We start from the raw sequence: 18,792 nt of genomic DNA on the forward strand, positions 1-18,792 counted from the left end.
ACTCCCCATTCTGCCGTCCCCCAGCCCCTAGCCACCACCTTCCTACTTTCTGTCTTTGTGATTTTCACCACTTAACGAAATGGGGCTTCACAGAAGCAGAATCGCCCTGTATTGGTTCTTTTGTGTTTGTTTTATTTCACTTAGCAAAAAATGCCTTCCAGATTCATTCGTATTGTAGCACGTGGTCAGAATTTCCTTATGAAGGCCGAATAATATTCTGCTGTGGGTATCTACCCCAAAACAAAAAAACAGCCTTCAGAAAAAACAAATGTTGGGGCGCCTGGGGGGGCTCAACCTGGGTTAAACAAAGTGGGTTAAACGTCATGATCCTAGGGCTTGGGATCAAGCCTCCTGACAGATCCCTGCTCAGTGGGGAGTCTGTTTCTCCCTCTCCTTCTGCTCCCTGCCCCACTGCTCGTGCTCTCTCTCTCTTTCTCAAATAAATACATAAAATCTTTAAAAAAAAAGAAAAAATTAATGTTTTAGTAGAAAATCTTGGAAAGGGGTGTGTGTGTGTGTGTGTGTGTGTGTGTGTGTGTGTATCTTTATATGCACCTGGACGTGAAAAGATACCTTGAAATGGCCAGGTATCTGCAAAGCACTTCCCCACTCTCCAGGACTTAATCACTCCTGTTACAATTCTTCCATAATTCCTTTCAGTTCCTTCTCTTAAAACATGTCACTTGGATTATGCTGAAGTTTTTAAGTTTTAGACTTGTTTAAGTCTAACTTGTTTAAGTTTTTAAGTCTAAGTTTTTAATTTTTTTAAGTTTTAGACTGTTAACTTCTTCAGGGCTGAAGTTAAGTATTAGCCTTCTTTGTGTCTGCCCAAGCCTACACCACAGAACTTGGCCCCAAAGAAGCCATCAACCAACACCTGGAAAAAGGGAAAAGAAAAAATTATTTCCAGTTTAAATTTCAAGTTTTTCATTAAGAAGATAACATTTGGCTGTGGGTTTACTTATTTATTAATTAAAATGTTTTTATTAACATTAACTAGTGTGAGATGCATATAAACAGTTGGGTCACTGGGCAAACGTGGCATTTGGCTATGGGTTTAAATGTTTAACAACTTACATTTCTATGGTTTATATTTCAAAGGAGATGTCAAATTTTGTGAACAATCATATAATAATCAATAAATGCCAAACACTATGCTAAACACTTTATACAGATTATCAGTACTCAGAGACGATTAGAACTCAGTACTATCATTAGTACTATTAGTACTCAGTACTATTATTAGTACTCAGAGACAATATTAAATATAGGATGTATTGTTGCCATTCTATAGACAAGGCTATAGTGTTTAACTGCACAGTGATGTAGTCTAAATTCCAGTCAGTCTAATGTCCAAATCTGTGTTCTTCACCCCACATCTACTCTGGGTTTTGTTAGGACTATACGAAGAAGCCTGTGTGTTCAGAGACTATGAGAATCGGGCAAGGTATCAAATGTGGATTCTATGTTCACAGGCATCTTTTAATTTCTACTTGTGTGGTTGCCTTTAAGGATAACTATATCTGTGAGAGAAAACACATTCAGAACTGCTAAGAATCTGGTTGCTTACAGGTGCTCTCACCTTTGCAATCTAGAGAAGGAAAATGAAATGAGCAAGAGAAGAAAATGGTTCAGTAAGCAAGAATGGAGTTAATGAAAATGTACAATATTGGAGGCCAAATTACTGATCCAAACAGTACAAGGATACTTAGATATGCATTGTCTTCAGCAGCTGACATGGAGTGGAATCTAGCCCTTGACGACAATGAGGGAGACAGATGTCCTCAATATGTTCCTGATGGAGGTTTAAATTGTTACAACCCACTGGACAAGAAGTACACAATATAGCAATGCCTGCAGGGGCTCATTTGCTTAAGCATCTGTCTTCGGCTCTGGTCATAATTCTAGGGTCCTGGGATCAAGCCTCGTGTCAGGCTCCTTGCTCATCCGGGAGTCTACTTCTCCCTCTGCCTGCTTCTTTCCCTGCTTGTACTCTCCCTCTCTCTCTGAGAAATAAATAAATAAATACAATTTTTAAAAATAAAATAAATAAATACCTTACAATTAAAAAAGAATGCAATATATACTGAAATAGGAAATATCTTTGATCCAGTGGTCCCAGCACTGGAAATCTCCCTTTGGAAATAAAAGCATTCTATGATAAATATACATGTGTAAGGATGTTTATTTCAGTGCTATTGGTTGAGAGAAAAGCTTAGATCAATTTACATGTTCGTCAATAAGGGGACAAATGGTTCTGTAGTAGGGTTATCTATTCTATGGATTTAGTTGTTAAAAAACTGAATTGGATTTTTACCAATTGACCTGGCCAGATATTGTTAATATACTGTGAATCAAGCAATGGTCTGGTAATGTGTTAGAATTCGTGTTAAAAACAACAACAACAACAAAACAACCCAAAAAGCCAACTAGCTCTGTTTTTGTAAGTATGGATAAGGTTAGAGAGTGATACATAGCTCAGGCAGTTAAACTGGTTACCCTAAGTGGAGTAGAAATTGGGAGGTGTAGGAAGAAACTTTTGGACCATCTGCTTTTTTTGGATTATGTCATCTGCTACAATGGCACAGATTGCTTTTACAGTATAAAAGATTAATTGAGAAAACACATATTCTTCAAATGATTCTTTGTAAACAAAGATGATTAATTTTACAGTTTTAACTGCTTTAAATGGTTATAAAAAGAAAAATCCCCAGGATAAGTCTTTTTTTTTTTTTTTTTCCTAACTCTTCTTCCAGCCTTGATTTTATCTGGTGAAGCTCCCATCTGCTTTCTGTTGGAATCTATATTTCTCACTGAAGTCTTACAAATGTGCTACATTCAATAAGCGCCACCTACAAATCCCCCTTTACGTGACGTTGCATCCCTGTGATACCTCCTGGCCTCGTCCATTTTTTAGTGAGTTATCAGTCTCCGTTGTGTCTCTCTGTTTTAGACAGATCTCTTGGTGTGCAGTGACTCTGCTTCATTCCTGTTTGACCCCCAGCATCCTTGTTACTCGGGCAGGAGAATGGTTTGCAGTCCTTGCCTTCTAGAACAGCTCAGCAGATTTGTGCCCTATCGACTTCCTTCCTGAGCCACTCTTGGCTTCCCTGATGCCTCACTCTGCAGTACTCTGACGTCATAAGCTGCAAGAACACAATGAAGGGAATGAGGTGTTTATAACATTGGGGGGAGGGGTGGATGAGCAGGCTCTAGACTAGGCTCCCCAGGAATGACTCCAGGGCAGGACTGAACTGGCCCACCTGGGCAGCTGCCACCTTGGAGGCTGCACCTCTTGCCTCCAACCCAGGAGTCAGGAAGCTGGACCCAAGAAAGGGCCACTGCTTTCGTTGACCTCCAACAACTGAATGTCTCTTGATATCCAGGAACCTAGTAAATGGATGCTGGAATGCTGGTGCTGAAAACTTCAAGTCTTGGGGATTTTGCCTCAACATAAAAATAGTCAGAAGGTGCAGAAAGTTGATCTCCGTCTTGCGTCTAACTTTTAAGTCTCATCTGAGTGTATCTCACTACTCAAACTCTCAAGAACAGAATCCTAACTGCAAAGGAGAGAGTTCCTGTTTGTCTCTCCTGCTTGAATGTAGCCCTGTGGGAGCAGAGAACATGCCTATTGGCTCCTCACTAAACCACCTGCAGCTTCCACAGTACCAGGCACACAGCAATAATCTAACGTTCAACACGTGCATGGAAATGGTGCTGGCTCTGGGCACTACCCCAAGCTCTTCATGTGCATTAACTCATTGAATTCTCCCAACAAACCTCAGATGTAGGTATTATTACTCTCCCTAGTTTACAGATGTAGAACAGGCACAGAGAGGTGAAGTAAGTTTGCTAAGACTGTACAGTGGTAAAGAGGACTTGAACCCAGCGTTCAGACTCTTACTCAATATGCTTTATTGCCTCAATGTTTATTTCAAGTATGCCCATTTCAACGTTGACTGAGTTGTATTACACAGTGGATTAATCCCCTACAAATTCATCTAAACTACAGAGTACTTTTATAGAGGAAAGCTTAACATGTTTAACTATGGAGATGGTTATACTTTGTTACCATTTGTACTGGTAGCTTTTTTTTTAATCCTTGCCAAACCTGTGAGATAATCTGTCCAAAGGTGAATAGTATTAGTGATTCAGTGGGTTGACACAATATTCAAGGACTTCATACTTCTTAGACTCATAAAAACTTTTTAGTAACCACAAAAATATGCTTGATTATATATAGATATATATGTACATATATATGGATATATGTATATCGATATATATGTACATATATATGAATATATATGTATATAGATATATATGTACTTATATATGAATATATATGTATATATGTATATCTATATATACACACACACTGTGTATGACTGTATATGTATATATGTACTCTGTGTATTTGTTAATACAGCATAGGAAGAAGAATGAATATTCGGCTCCATGTTTCTCCATTCCTAACTTAAATGTTAAACAATACCTAAGTCAATTACATTTTAGATTGTCTTAATCACTTCTAGTTATCATTTCATTGTGGCTTTGGGAAAAACAAAAATGCATGGGATGGAAAACTGGGCAACTATCCCCCAAAGTTTAGCTCTGTTCCTGCTATGAGATGCTCTCATCTGTCTTTTCTTTCCCATATTTAACAACAAAAATAAAACTTGCTGTTATTTGGTAGTCCTGAGAAGAGTGTGATGATGTTTGTAAAGATCTCTGAACTGCTAGAAGAAAGATATTAATAAATACCAAAGCATAAAATAGCATACTATTTAATGAGGAATAGATGATTCAGGAGAATTCTGAGTCATTATTAAGGCGATGTTCTAAAACAGTAATGGAGGAATTATTCCAAAGATGTTTCATGGATTCTTAGATTACCAGATATTTAAATTCTCCTATAGTTCTAAGACAATATGATATTTGAAGCAATATTGAAAAGACAAAAAGTACATTTCAAAGGTAATGACTTAAGATGGGCAGAAGTTTCTTCATTGTATAGACTGGAAAACTGGAATACATCCAGTTCAGACTTCCCACTGAATTCATAGTGAATGGCTAGCCATTGTCCTGTTTGGGAGTGAGGGAGAACTTCGCCAGCATGCTGTACTTGCTAATTGCTGTCCCCTCACTGGGGATTCCCAAATGCTTTCCGGTAAGAGAAATGTCCATCTAGCTGTGGAGGAGTCAATTCAGCCAAGGCTAATTAATTTGCCCATGGATAACAGTTCTTAGGCAAGTAAAAAAGCAAAAAGAAATTGCAGTTTGTGACAGCTTTAGGGCTGTCAGTTCACAGCTAAGAATGTGTGAGACACTATCCTGTGGAGTGACTGTCAATCTTAACTTTTTTTTTTTTTTTTTAAACCTTAAGCCGTCTCTTGACAAGCATACGGTTTTTGTATTCTCCTTTGATGGTGATTGAAATTTCAAAATAAATTTTGTGAATAAAAATAAACCAAAGGAAAGACAAATTTAGAAACGACTTTTCCCGACTATTTAAGCACTCCTATCCCCCGAGGTTTTTCACGGCTTGAGATACATTCTTCCGGTGTAGTACAATCTTCCCCTGACGCTGGGTTAGCTGTTCTGGAGACCTCTCCCCAGATGGGCCCTGAGACATGCATGGACTGAGCTTGAGAACTTGGGACTTTGTGCCTACACTTAGATTACTGTTCACTTGCTCATTTATTTTCTAGACAAACCGCGCTGCTCCTTTATGGCAGCAGCCTCAGCATGTCCTTCCTTTTGTGGTGTGTCCTAGGGACTAAAATGCAAGTAGTACGGTACAGGTTTATTTACGGCACATTCATTTGTTTCATTCGATGTTCCTGTCCCCGAGTACCCTGGCACTCGGTTAAAGGTCTGTCAGCACCTTTGCTCACAGATCTTCCTCATTCGGCTCGGTTTACTACACGCTATCCATAAATGATGCAGATGGGGTTCAGGTCCGACACGGGAACGTGACAACGGTTTCGGTTTGGGTCTATCATTAATAAAGCCGAAGAACAGACGCGGTAGATTTTGGTTTCTATTTTCAGCTCGTCAGATTTCCCCAACGGCGGGTTTGCTTCCTAAACGAGGGGTGTTTCCTCATCTGCTTTTGCATCACTGGATTGAATTCAGGAAGCAGTAGACGTTGGATTGGAATACGACCGAGAATGCTGCCCTGCCAATAGAGGGATGGGTAGTTTTAGATGGAGAATAAATTGACCAAATCCCGGCCTGTTTTCCACAGGGTGTATTTTATATAGGCGGGCGACCTCAGGTCAGTTTTCAAAAGTTTTTTTTTTTTTTTTTTCCTTTTCAGCGCAGAAAAGACGCTCTCTGAAAGCCAAAAAGGAGTGTCAGCGCGCCCCACCCCATTCGCCTTCAACGGACCTCATTAGCCTTCCCGCCCACAAACAGTCACTACTACAATTCCCAGCAAGCATCGCGCAGGGCCGCAAGAGGGCCAGGTCCCACTGGCATGCTGGGAGTTGTAGTGAGTGAGCTCGACTACTCTTTCCTTCTGTTAGGCATTCCCACTCGGAAGACGGTAATGCGCTGCTACAGCAGGCTCTCCAGTTTCGTAGTCGGAGCTAAACGTGACCGAGGATTGTGCCCTTCTGCCCTGCGGTGCGTACCGCATCGGTGCCACCGAGCTTCGCTCCGCCCTCTGTGCACGCCCCTTCCCTTGACAGCTCGAGCTCCGAGGGGTCGCGAGGCCCGGAGCGCGCAGGCGCAGCAGCCGGCGCCGCGCAGGGTAGCTCTCGAGGGCGGGACGAGCGCAAGAGGCTCCCGGCCGCCGGGGCGCGCACGTAGGCACGCAGAGGCCGTCACGTGGGGTGCCGAGGATCGCAGTGCGCGTGGCCGCGGCGGCTGGTGTGAGGTTGAGTCAGTTGTGAGACCCAGAGCTGCTGACCCAGCGGGCGGCCCAGTGGCCCGGCCACAGAGCGGCAGGCGTCGGGGGTTCGGGAGCCGTGAGCTGGCCCCATCATAGAGCTCCGCCGAGCCGGCGCCGCCGTCGTTCCCCGCCCCCAGCCAGCAAACCGCCGCCGCGGGCGCGCCCCCGCTCTGCGCTGTCTCTCCGATGGCGTCCGCCTCCGGGGCCATGGCGAAGCACGAGCAGATCCTGGTCCTCGACCCGCCCACAGACCTCAAATTCAAAGGTGGGCTGGGAGAGGGCTGCTGCCCCGGTGGGGCGGGCGGACGGCGTGATTTAGGGTGGGTGGGGGGGGGTCTGAGGGAAGGTCGGCGGCGGGCCGCGAGTGAACGTCCCCTCCCCCACGCCCCGGCACTTTCCATTCTGCCCCGGCTCCCCGCTCCGGCCCTCGGCCTGCCTGCCCCGCGTCCGGCCGGCTCTCCCTCGCCCGCTGGCGGCTCGATGCGCGCGCCGGCCGAGGCGAGGCGGAGGGGCCCGGCCCTGGCGCCGCCGCCGCCATCTTGCGGTCCCGCGGGGGCGCCTCCCGGGTGCTGCCCGCGCTGCTGCCCGCGCCTGGCTCTCGTCCTTGGCCCCCGGGGGCCGTCGGGCGTTGTCTGAGAGGGTGTGGGTGGGCGGTGACCTTAGAGCGTGTGCTCGGGTCTGCGACGGGAAGGGGGGGGGGGTCTGGGGGTGGCGCAAGTGCGTCGGTCGCCGGAGCCGGCTGTCAGCGGCGGTGGGAGGCAAGGCAAGGCGAGGCGGCGGTGCGGCGGCCCCGGACTGGGTTCCGAGCGCGAGCCACCCCTCCGCCTCGAGCAGGGGCTGGGTGGAGCCGGCCCCCGGCCCTTGCGGAGGGGGTTGCTGCCTACCTTTTTGCCTTGTTTTAGAATTCGGCTGTCAGGTACGAGGAGCGTTAGGGAGGCGGAGAAGCCCGTGAAGTCCTCTGGTTATGACTTACCCGGTTGTGTTGGCAGAGACCCAAGCGCGTGCGGGCAGGAAAGCTATGCGTCAGCCCGGGAATTGATAGTAGTAGGTTAATAGTAGACGTCTTCCTGGTCCTCCCGTATGACATTTCAGCTCACCTTCCGCGCCGGGCGGACCTGGTGTTTGCTCTTGTTTAGCTCTTGAGCTTAGTTAGCTCTTTGGCTGCGGAATCTTCAGTGTTGAGGACTTTTGCCTCTACGTTTGCGGTTTCGGAGAAGGTTGATGAGGTGTCACTCAGCTCTCGAGCGCCCTTAATTTACTTTGTAGCAGTGCCTCTGATAAATTATAAGTCCGATTTGGTGATCCCTCAGGAATCCTGAAGGGCTCTTTGGCCCATTTGTTTTTCAGTATGTAGGGTACCTTAGGGAAGAGAGTTAAACTGGCTTCTTTTTACGAATACCGAAAGCGTGTGGCGATCCAGAATGGAAAGAATCCTTCCTGTCTTCATTTCAAGTGTAAAATGATTCGCTTTTTGGAAGGTTCCTTATCTTGTATTTCATTTTCAGCAGTTAACGATGAGAGCAGTTTTTGTGAAATGTGTAACCATTTCAGTGCTTTTACAACAAAATAAATCCTTTATCGTTGTAGAAGATTGAGTCCAAAGGAGAAACCATTGCCTTCCATAGGCAACGTTTTAAATAGTTTTTAGGAATTTTAAAATACCGTTTTCTGGCATTAGAGTAATAGTGTATAGTTTATTTTGCAAGCTTTTTAGTACATTTGCAAAATTCTTTGAATGGAAATGGGACCTGCTTTTTCAGTAAGGATTTAGTTTTAAGACAACTCAGATATTTTGAGAGGCACTAAATGTATTTTATTGTAACAAGTTTGTGTGTGTGGCATTTCATTATCGTTTTAGCTGAAAGGAAAAAAAAAAACACCTTTGGGGAATCATGAAGTTACCTTAGATAGCCGTGATCTTTGGTTGGAGGAATTTAATGTAACCCCTATAATGGGTTGTGTTCTTTTGAGAAGTTAAAAGAACTTTTACTTTTTGACAGCTTGAGTTTACAGAGGAAATTTCTCTACTGGATAACCGTATGTATATTGCCGTTAGGGACTTAGAAGCCTTTAAAACCAGTTTTAGGCCAGGAAATGTCCACGGAACTTGAAGTTTTCATCCTAGAAAAGTTGTGATGTTGCCAGAGTAAGAGACTAATAGTAGTGGAGAAGCGAGCTAAAAAAAACTCAGAACCCTACGCAATAACATTCATATGTTTCACTTATTTTAGGTATTGTAGAGTTATTAGTCATGATTATAGAACAGGTTTTTCCTGTGTTACGGATGAAAGTAATTCCCAAGGACCATTTTTAAAAGTTTGGACATCAATAACCACTTTTTAAAATTGACTTCAAAAAATAATTCATTGAAAATTTATAGAGATATACTCAGTTGGGCCACTTATTTAGTGAACACTTACTGAAAGCTTTATGCCATCCCTGTATTAAGATTATACAGCTGAGTAACTCAGCAATCATAGGTTTATATTTGGGGATTCAGTGCTAAACAAGGTGGGGGAAAAGATTTACAGTTTGTAGTTTAATGGGGAAAGTACCCAGTAAAACAGTGAAACATTTTAGTTAGGTTTTAGCTTTGCCCTTGAGGAGCTCTTGAGACTAGTGAGGGAGACCTAAAAGGCTTGTAGGTGCTATAACAGAGGCAGATTGGTATGAAGAGAGGACGCGGCCCCCCCCCCCCCCCCCCCCCCCCCCGTTTCTTGAAAGAGGCCAATTTTCATTTAGGGAGTAGGAGAAAAGGGTTGGGCAAGGGAGTGGTAGTTTACTCAACCACTGATGTAAAAGAATGTGTGGCTTATACTTCAGTGGTTTGCTGTGTGCTTCTGTTCTAAGGAGGGGATAATGGGGAGGATTGGGAAACAGGAGGGTAGGATGAATTAGGAGAGGTGCCCTTTGGTGTCATTTGATTGCTTCCTTCCTTTATGTTATTTTTCTAGTCAAGGGTAAATAATTTGCTTTGATGGAAAGCTCTCTCTATTCCAGTGCACCGTTCAGCACTAGGTAAGGAGACTCATTTAGAATCCACAAACTCCATATGCTTAGTTTGATGATGATGTAAAGTCATTTCATACTCACTTGCCCTAAATCATCTGTAATTTTAGTTTAAGTCTGTTAAAGGATAGTTTTCAAAATTCTCTTACCTTTCAGTAGGCTTATTTGAATTCTTTTGAACTCAACATTTGACTAAGATGGTTTCTCCAAGAGAGACTCATTTAATCATTCTGAGAATAGGTAGTGAATTTTTCTGTCCTATGCGTAACAGTCATCTTGATAGGAATTATCAGCACTTTGCACAACTATGGAGAAACAGATACCAGTTTAATACATTTTTATAAGTACTTTAATTAAAATTTTTTGTTTTATACAGTTGTCAGCATATGAAGGTTGTTTTATAAGGGTGTAATGAATTCTAAGGTAGCTCTTTTGTTGCTTTGGTAAAGAAAAAGAGGTAGATATTTTCAAATTCTGTTTAAATCATGGCAGTAATTTGACCTAGAATTCAGATTTGAAATTTGATATTATATCTGAGATTTTTTTTTGTCCCATTATAATTTATTATAATTAAATTTTTTCCAGTTGTATTTATACAGTTTATTTGTAGAGTAGTATTGTACTTTTGGAGAGTAGTTGGAAGAAAGAAATTTAGAAAATGCTAAAATAAAGTCAGAGTATTCTTCCTCATAATAATCAGAGAAAGGACAGTAGACTAAAACCATTGTGTTGATGGTGGTCCATAGCAGTATTGAGCCAATGAAGAAAATTAAGCTCTCTTAGGAACCAAGAAACTGTTATGTGTCCGCCAGAGCATCTTTGACTAGCAGCACATTACTAAGAAGTCCAAGTGAGGATGTAGAGTTCTACTCTTGGCACACTTTTAGGTCTTTCAGATCAGCTCCTGTTTCGCAGTGGCTTCATTAGATCCCAGGGATGATTTCCCCAGCCTTTTCCTGGGCTACAGACATCTTATTACTTCATGCCTTAAAAGCTTTCGAGTAGCTCTTGATTGCCCCCTGGATAAAAGTCCGTTTTTTTGTTTTGTTTTGTTTTTTGTTTTTTAGTGTGGCATTTAATCCCTTTGGTGATATGCTGTCTCCTCTTGTAACACCTGTTCATCTGCACATATCCATACTTTTCACCCTGAGAAAGAAAAACCCTTCTCATATTCAAGCTTGTTTGTTCTTTTTGTTGGTTAAGGTAAAATCCCTCATGACTCATACTTAGACCGTGTTTCCTCGTTTTCCCTCTCATGATTTCAACCACTGGCTTCTTCCTTTAAAACATACAAATACACATAAGTCTTTCATTTTAAAAACAAATAAGCAAACAAAATAACTTCTTTGACTCCTGGCTCCTTCTGATATTTGTCCCTTTCTCTCCCTCATTTCCTTTGCAGTCAGACTTGGAAAATTGTCCCTGTTCACTGTCCACTTTCTCACCTTTTGTCCACTGTAGTACTGCTTCTGTCCTCACTGCTTATTGATTGCTGATCGCATTGAGCATTTCCAGTGCTTCTCTTTTTGGCACTTGACATTATTAACAATTTTTCTTTTTAAAAATTTAAGTCTTTTGACTTCTGTGTAATTGTCTTCTAATTTTCTTTGCTGTCTTTATTGTCTCATTTGTGGGCTTTTTCTGAATTGCTAATGTTTCTGAGATTCTGATTTGGTTTTTATCTCTGAACTCCTTGTTCAGTCTCATTGTTTTGATGACTTCTCTTCCTTGCTCTCTCTTTCCCATGTTGGTTCACACCCAAATTTATATTTTAATTGAGACTTTACAGTAGTCAGTTTTAGAATTGCTTATTGACTGTCTGGATTTGAATTTTAACTCAAGACTTTTTGCGGGGGAGGGGCAGAGGGAGAGAGAATCTTAAGTAGGCTAGGAGCCCTACACAGGGCTCATCTCACAGCCCTGAGATGACGAGCTGAGCCAAAATCAAGAGTTGGGCTCTTAACTGACTGAGCCACCCAGGCACTCCTTAACTCAGACATATCAAAGTTTTATATCCCAAATGGATTTTTTATAACCCAAGCCTACTAGTCTTCCCATATTTTTAATATTCTGTGGTATCATGATTGCTTATACCAGAGATACTCTGTATATCTTTTAATTAAAATCTGTATTTCTGCATCCCAGAGATAACTCTTGAATCTCTTTTAAAACAACTCTGCTTTTAAATATATTCATTTTAATTCATTAAATTATACAGTAAAGATTTGAGTTTTTGCTATGTGTCATAAGTGTTGAATTAGTGTTAGAACTACAGTTTTGAATAAAACAGAATCTTTGTTATTCATGAGGCAATTCCAGTGGGAGAGATAGACACCAATCTGTTTATCAGAACCAGGAGATGTAGCTATGAAGTAGTGTGTAGTGCTATGAAAATGTGAAATAGAAGACTTTGGTCTGGAAAGAGAATAATTGTCTAAGATTTTCTAAGAATGAGCGGTTTCCTGGGTGAAGAAGAAAGGAAAATGCAGTAGGAGTTGCATGTATTTGCAAAGATCCTGTGGCAGGAGGGAGGATGAAACATTTAATGTTACTTAACATGTTAAACTAACATTTCATGAGTGTTGTGCTGGTTTGTTGGTTGAGTAAGGAGTTTTGTTTTTATCCTAACCCACTGAGGGACTTTAAGTGGGAGGAATGGTAGAGGTAGAGGGAATGGAGTGATAATCACATACATATTTTTTTAAAAAAAGCCCGACATAATTCTGGCGACAACATCAGATAATATTAGAGGGGAAACAGAGATGAATTAGGCAATTGTTCCGGTCCAGGAAAGAAGTGACAGCTTGGTCTGAGGTATTGGAGATGGTGAAAAGTTAGAGGGTCAAGCCAATGAGACTTGGTGGTCTATTAGATAAGCTTATGCAGAGTAAAGGTATCTTGGATGTCTCTAAGATTTCTGACTTATGTAACTGGAGGAATGGTGTTGCTGTGTGCTGAGCTAAAAAAAGAAACTCTGGATATTTGAATGAGGACCACATGTGTTTTACTTGGGGTGTTTGGGAGAGTGATAGGAGGAGGATCCTGATTTCATTAGGTATGTTAGATGTTTTCAGGTCCTTTCAAGATAATTAATAAAAGGTAACTTAGTAGGTTTTGGTTATATGGATATGTTACTGAGGGAGAGGTCTGGGGTTTGGATAATTACTTTATTTTGGGTGATGAGCTCTTGTCTTTTTTCTACTAGTCTGTAAATAGGCCTGCTTTTCACTAGTGTCACACTGCTGCTAGAACTACCCTTTGTAAAATGCAAACCCGGTATTATTGCTCCTTTGGTTAAAGAACCTGGCATGTTTTCCCATTATGTAGATTAAAAAGTCCAAAATCCAATGCCTACCTCTTCATTTCTCTTCGTAGCTCTGGTTACATGAAACAAACATTTTAAGCTGTTGCAAGACTTTGTAAAGGCTCTGTCCAGAGTATTGTTCTCCCTCACATTTGTCAAGCAGTCTCCAGTCCAGTCTTCACTTTGTGAAGTCTTTGATTTTGAGGTCCATGTTGGTCGTCACCTTCCTTCTTCTGCAGGCCACTATTGAACCTTGTGCTTATCTGTAATATCACATTACATAGTATTTATGCTTGTGTATTTTTTCTCTTCCAGACTGTAGGGTTAACTACTTGAGGATATACTTGTTTTATTTTTATGTCCATGGTAACAAGATCTGGCATGGATGATGGCCCAATAAATGTTGATTGCGTTTATAGGACTCTGATGATTTCTCCTATAATTCCATGGTTTTCATCTTGGATCTCTTCAGTGGGGTTTTCATCTGTCTTTGCAGGTAGTTGTGTTTTCAAATTTTTTTTAGTTCCAAAAGAGATTGTAGGGTATTTTGTTAAAAGCTGACTAACCATGAATCTTTCTCATCATTGTGCTTTACCCTTTTTTGTTTGTGAAGTGTGAAGCAGGACTAGGTGATTTCCTGGATAGTTTTTCTGGCCTTAAAGGTTTTGAATATGTGTGACAGCTGAGAACAAAAAGAAAACAAGATGTTTCTGTAAGTGGACAAATATATATAAGGAATTGGGAAAACTTGATTTGTTCTTGAAGTTTGGTATTTTGTGATTGTTAGTGCTGGTAATTTTTTTGTTGGCTTACTGTATTAGTTACCTTTTAATTTCCTTTAGGTAAGACTTTCCTTCACCATGCAGAGGTGTTCTGTGAGGAGAGTCTGTTAGCAAGCACCCTTTTATTTTCTCAGAGGCACTTGCTGCCCTCTCTTTTTCCTGTGCTTTTGGATCTTAACCTTGACGGACTATTCATTGGAGTCCTAGCTAGCTGCCTTTCAGAGGAGAGGGTGGTTAATGTTAATATGGAATGAATCTTACTTTTCAACTGTTAAAAGTTGTTTTAAAAGAAGATTAAATGTAAGAGGGTTGCTCTTACTTGCAAAAGCTTGTTTATTTTAACTGAAATGTGACTCAAATTACTAGATAAAAAGTTTAAAACTTCTTTTTTTTTTTTTTAAAGATTTATTTATTTATTCGACAGAGAGAGATCACAAGTAGGCAGAGAGGCAGGCAGAGAGAGAGAGGAAGGGAAGCAGGCTCCCCGCTGAGCAGAGAACCCGACGCGGGACTCGATCCCAGGACCCTGAGATCATGACCTGAGCCGAAGGCAGCGGCTTAACCCACTGAGCCACCCAGGCGCCCCAAAAGTTTAAAACTTCTTATGAAAGCTTTCAAATATTCATAAAAATACTGTAATGAACCTTTATACTTAAATCTAATAACTTCATATCCTTAAATTTAATAATCACAGCAGTTTATCACGTTTGTTTATTTTTTGTATGTTTGCTACTGGGTTTTAAATGGATTGTGGATGTCAAACATTTCAAACCTAAGTACCTGAGCTTGCTTTTTTAATAAAGGGACATTTTCTTTACATAATTATAATGTCATTATCTTAAAACCAAAAATAATTATTTAATACCATTTAATATTTAATCTGTTGAAATTTCCCTAATTGTACTTTTGTTTTTAGCTGTTCATTCTTCTGTGTATTGCATTTGGTTGTCATGTATCCAAGTCTTACTTTTAAACACCACCTCTCCCACCTCTTTTTTTTTCTTTTTCTTGTCATACTATTTACTCATTGAGAAAGATCAGGTTGTTCAGTAGAATTTCTGATATTCTAGATATGTCTGAAATGTGTTTCCTGTAAATTTGGATTTAGATTTGAAGGCTTGATTAGATTTAGGTTTCAGTATTTATTGGTAAAAATACTTCTTGGATGGAATTCTGTCACATCAGGTATAATGTCTGGTTATCCCAGTTTTAGTGATGCTCATTTGTGGTAACAGCCTTCATAGAAAAGTTGCGTAGATATGAGCCTGTTTCTGGTAATATGTGCAAAAAAAGAGGTTGGAAAGAAAATGTTAACTGTCAGTTAGCTCTGCTTTAGGATTCAGGTGTCTTGTTTTTATATTTTTACTTTTCTCTGTTTTCCAGGACTTCACATTGAACATGCATTGCCATTTAAAAAAAAAAAAAAAAAAAGATTTTATTTATTTATTTGATAAACAGAGAGAGATCACAAGTAGGTAGGGAGGCAGGCAGAGAGAGAGGGGGAAGCAGGCTCCCTGCTGAGCAGAGAGCCCAAAGCAGGGCTTGATCCCAGAAGCCTGAGGTCATGACCTGAGCCCAAAGCAGATCCTTAACAGGCTGAGCCACCCAGGTTCCCCTGTGTTGCTTTTCATAAGTGAGAAAAACTCAAAATTATTTTACCAGTCTTAATACCTTTAGAAGATTAGATCCCAAAGTCCTCATTTGTTCTTCCTGTATTACTTCCTTTTATTTTTAATTGTTAATTTAAGTCTTTTACAGTCTGAGGTCTTATTTTTTTTAAAAAATACGTTAAGTTATAGGAAGGTAAATAGGTAAACAAGTATGTTTGCAACCTTCCAGTAACATTTCACAAATGAAGTTATATAAAGACAAAGAGAAAACCATGTGCATCTGAAAGTAAATCTAATTTATAGCTATCCTGTAATAATTTACAAATCATAACTGTATATTAAATGTGTTGTTTCTTTGAGTTCTTACTATTGGCATCGGTTGATATTCTCTTGTGAGAAATATGAAAAGTGAGATTTGTTTGGGGATATTTATTTATCTGAGAAAGGCTCCTGCAGGTAAATTTTTAGGATCCCTTGTCCCCCAGTGTTGACTGGTCCAGTGGCAAGCACCTAACCCAAGGCCAGCCAATATATGTGCTGATGACTGACCAGCGAGAATTTTGATACCACCCCTTTAAGCACACATAAAGGTAGATGATAGGCTTTAGGTCTTTAAAGTAGGCTGATTTGTGCCAAGTCTTAAGCAGAAGCAACTAGTTGAGAGAGAAGAGGGGGAGAAAAGCTGGCCAGAGATCTGGTAGTCCCAGGAATCGGTTTCTCTTGAATGAAGCCTCCTTTTTTTTTTTTTTTTTTTTTAATATTTATTTACTTATTTTAGAGAGCGCATGAGTGGAGGGAGAGAGCATGTGCATGAGTGGGAGTAGGGTCAGAGGGAGAGACTCAAGCAGATGCCCTGCTGAGCGGGATACCTACACTGCCAGGCTCAATCCCTTGATCCATGAGATCAGTTGGATAGCTCAACCAAGCCACCCAGTGCCCTGCGGCCTCGTGTTTTAAGGCCAGTTATACTTCATTTCCTGTGTCATTGAGACTTCTTATATCTTTATAATAAACTCTTAAGTATGATTTTGTTCTTCATAATCAATTCGTTGCTTAAACAAGATTGGACTGCATAATTTGTGAAAACATTTTCAACTTTGTGATGGTCACACATTTCACTTTATGAAAATAATCTAGATCAGTGTCTTAAATTTTTATGGAAAAAACATCCACATAGTTATTTTTGATGACTTACTTGTCATTAATATACCATAGTTTGCTTAGCTGCTGTTCTATTTGGAATTTGGAATGTTCTTTAGAGTAATCATGAACATTTTGTGCTATTTTCAAAATTCAGGTTAAACGAATGAGTCTAGTTAATGTGTATTTTAAAGAGCTTTCTAAGGATTCAGTTAACATTCTTAAAAATAGAGTTGTTAATTAAAAAGAATTGGTAATATGAGAGGACTTTAAAATACTTAGCTTGCAGTGTAATTCGATAGGTTTCTTAGGGCCCTACATTTTGACAGCTTTTATTTTGAAGCTGTGTGTGTGCGTGTATATATATACACACATATATGTGTGTGAAATATTTACCCCGGTACTTGGATAATCTGATGAGTTGGAGTGACTGCCATAGCCTTAAAGGTATAGGGTATCTTTGTTTCCTCTTTAGTTGTTTTCTCTATAAAATCAGAGATACTTTTATAACACGGGGGAAGGTGAAGCACTTGGTCTTGTTTTCTGAGTACTGTTCCCACAACCAAAACGTTCACTAACAGTTGATCCTCAGAAGGTGTGTTTTTCTGAAAAATTTCAGTACCCCCCCCCCCCGCAAATAAAAGGCTTTATGAACAAATTGAGCTAATAGGTATACATGTTAAAAAGCCCTCCTGATCATAAAATTCTGGACACTAAGTTTGGAATACTTAATGTAGTGAATTGAAAAAGGATGGAAAGGTGTAAAGCAAATAAAAATTACTGAAATGTTACCATCTAGAAATAACGACTGTTAACATTTGATGTATGTCTTATGTTTTCTGTCTATAATTGTACACACTTTTTTCCTGTATTTTTGTTAATATTATTGTGATCATTTTCTTAGGAATATGATCATTTTCTTCTAATCTAACAAGTTTTAGATATGTAAATGGTGCTAAGAACTTATTTCCATTTCTCCCCAAATACCATTTCCTTTTTTGTTTCCTACCATCCTTTTTTTTTTTTTTTAAGATTTTATTTATTTGACAGAGATCACAAGTAGGCAGAGAGAGAGAGAGAGAAGGAAGCAGGCTCCCTGCTGAGAAGAGAGCCTGGTGGGGGGCTTGATCCCAGGACCCTGCGATCATGACCTGAGCCACCCAAGCGCCCCCACCCCCTACCATCCTTCTTAATTAGATTTTAAAAAGTCACCTAAACTCTTAAGATATGGAGCCACCTCTGTTTTAATAAAGATGTTAAATTAAGTATCAGGCATCCTTCATGTTTAGCTTTGAATGGAAATGTTCTTCAAATAGTTTTTTAGGTGTGTGTACGTCTTATTTTTCTTTAGTAGAAGGTTACACAATGGAAGGATGTAGTTTATATAAAGTTACAAATCAAAATGTTTTGTTTCTGTGAAAAGACAGTTTATTTTTTATTCTCTCCCTAATGTTTTCAAGACGGTCATGGGATTGTTTAGCAGAGTGAGTGTCAGAAGTTCTAAAAAAGCACTTATAAAATGTTTACAGTAACTTAATACAAAATGTTAATAAAGCTGTGAAAATTTAAGATTGAGTTTTCTGCTATCTTGCCGTAGAGTAGAAGATATTCTTTAATTAAAGCCATAAGCAGGTGAAGTTGATCATAATGTCACATAAGTTTAGAGCACAGAGGAACATTGGAGGTCATTTTGGTCTACTGATGCTAAAATGCATGGAGTTAGACTGTCCTTGGAAGAGTCAGGTGGTTTGGTCAAGGTCACTCACCTAGCTAAATGGTTTTAGATTTGAAACCTCTAATTCAGTGTGCTACTTTATAGTTTTTACAAATGTCATATTATATCATCAATAACAGAAACTGGCCCCTCCCTCTCCAAAAGGCTTCTAAAGGAATGAAGAGAATAGATATTTTGACTTTTGACTTAGGTGCTTTTCAATGTAAAGTTAATGGATGAGTATTTAACTATATTATATGATCAAAACCCTACTACGTTTTTTGAAACTGGTACAAAAGAAATAAGACAGGGTTACTGCCTGTCGGTAACTTCTG

General features: G+C 40.2%; 1 protein-coding gene and 1 long non-coding RNA gene across 3 annotated transcripts in view; one reads left to right on the forward strand and one right to left on the reverse strand.

The window, feature by feature from the left end:
• Window positions 1-5,351: 5,351 nt before the first annotated feature.
• On the reverse strand, window positions 5,352-8,033 carry LOC116571377. The gene is made up of 2 exons (XR_004277867.1): window positions 7,783-8,033; window positions 5,352-6,181 (listed from the first exon to the last, which is right to left on the reverse strand). It is a non-coding gene; the product is annotated as an uncharacterized LOC116571377 (long non-coding RNA).
• VAPA (VAMP associated protein A) overlaps window positions 7,060-18,792 on the forward strand; it is a 42,293-nt gene continuing 30,560 nt past the window's right edge. For both annotated transcript variants that reach the window (XM_032309222.1, XM_032309224.1), the window contains exon 1: window positions 7,060-7,163. In XM_032309222.1, the coding sequence (XP_032165113.1) occupies window positions 7,085-7,163 (79 nt within the window). In that variant the 5' untranslated portion in view covers window positions 7,060-7,084. The remainder of the gene's footprint in view (window positions 7,164-18,792) is intronic.

This window comes from Mustela erminea, chromosome 13 (assembly GCF_009829155.1).
Source record: "Mustela erminea isolate mMusErm1 chromosome 13, mMusErm1.Pri, whole genome shotgun sequence".
NCBI classification, from domain to species: domain Eukaryota; kingdom Metazoa; phylum Chordata; class Mammalia; order Carnivora; family Mustelidae; genus Mustela; species Mustela erminea.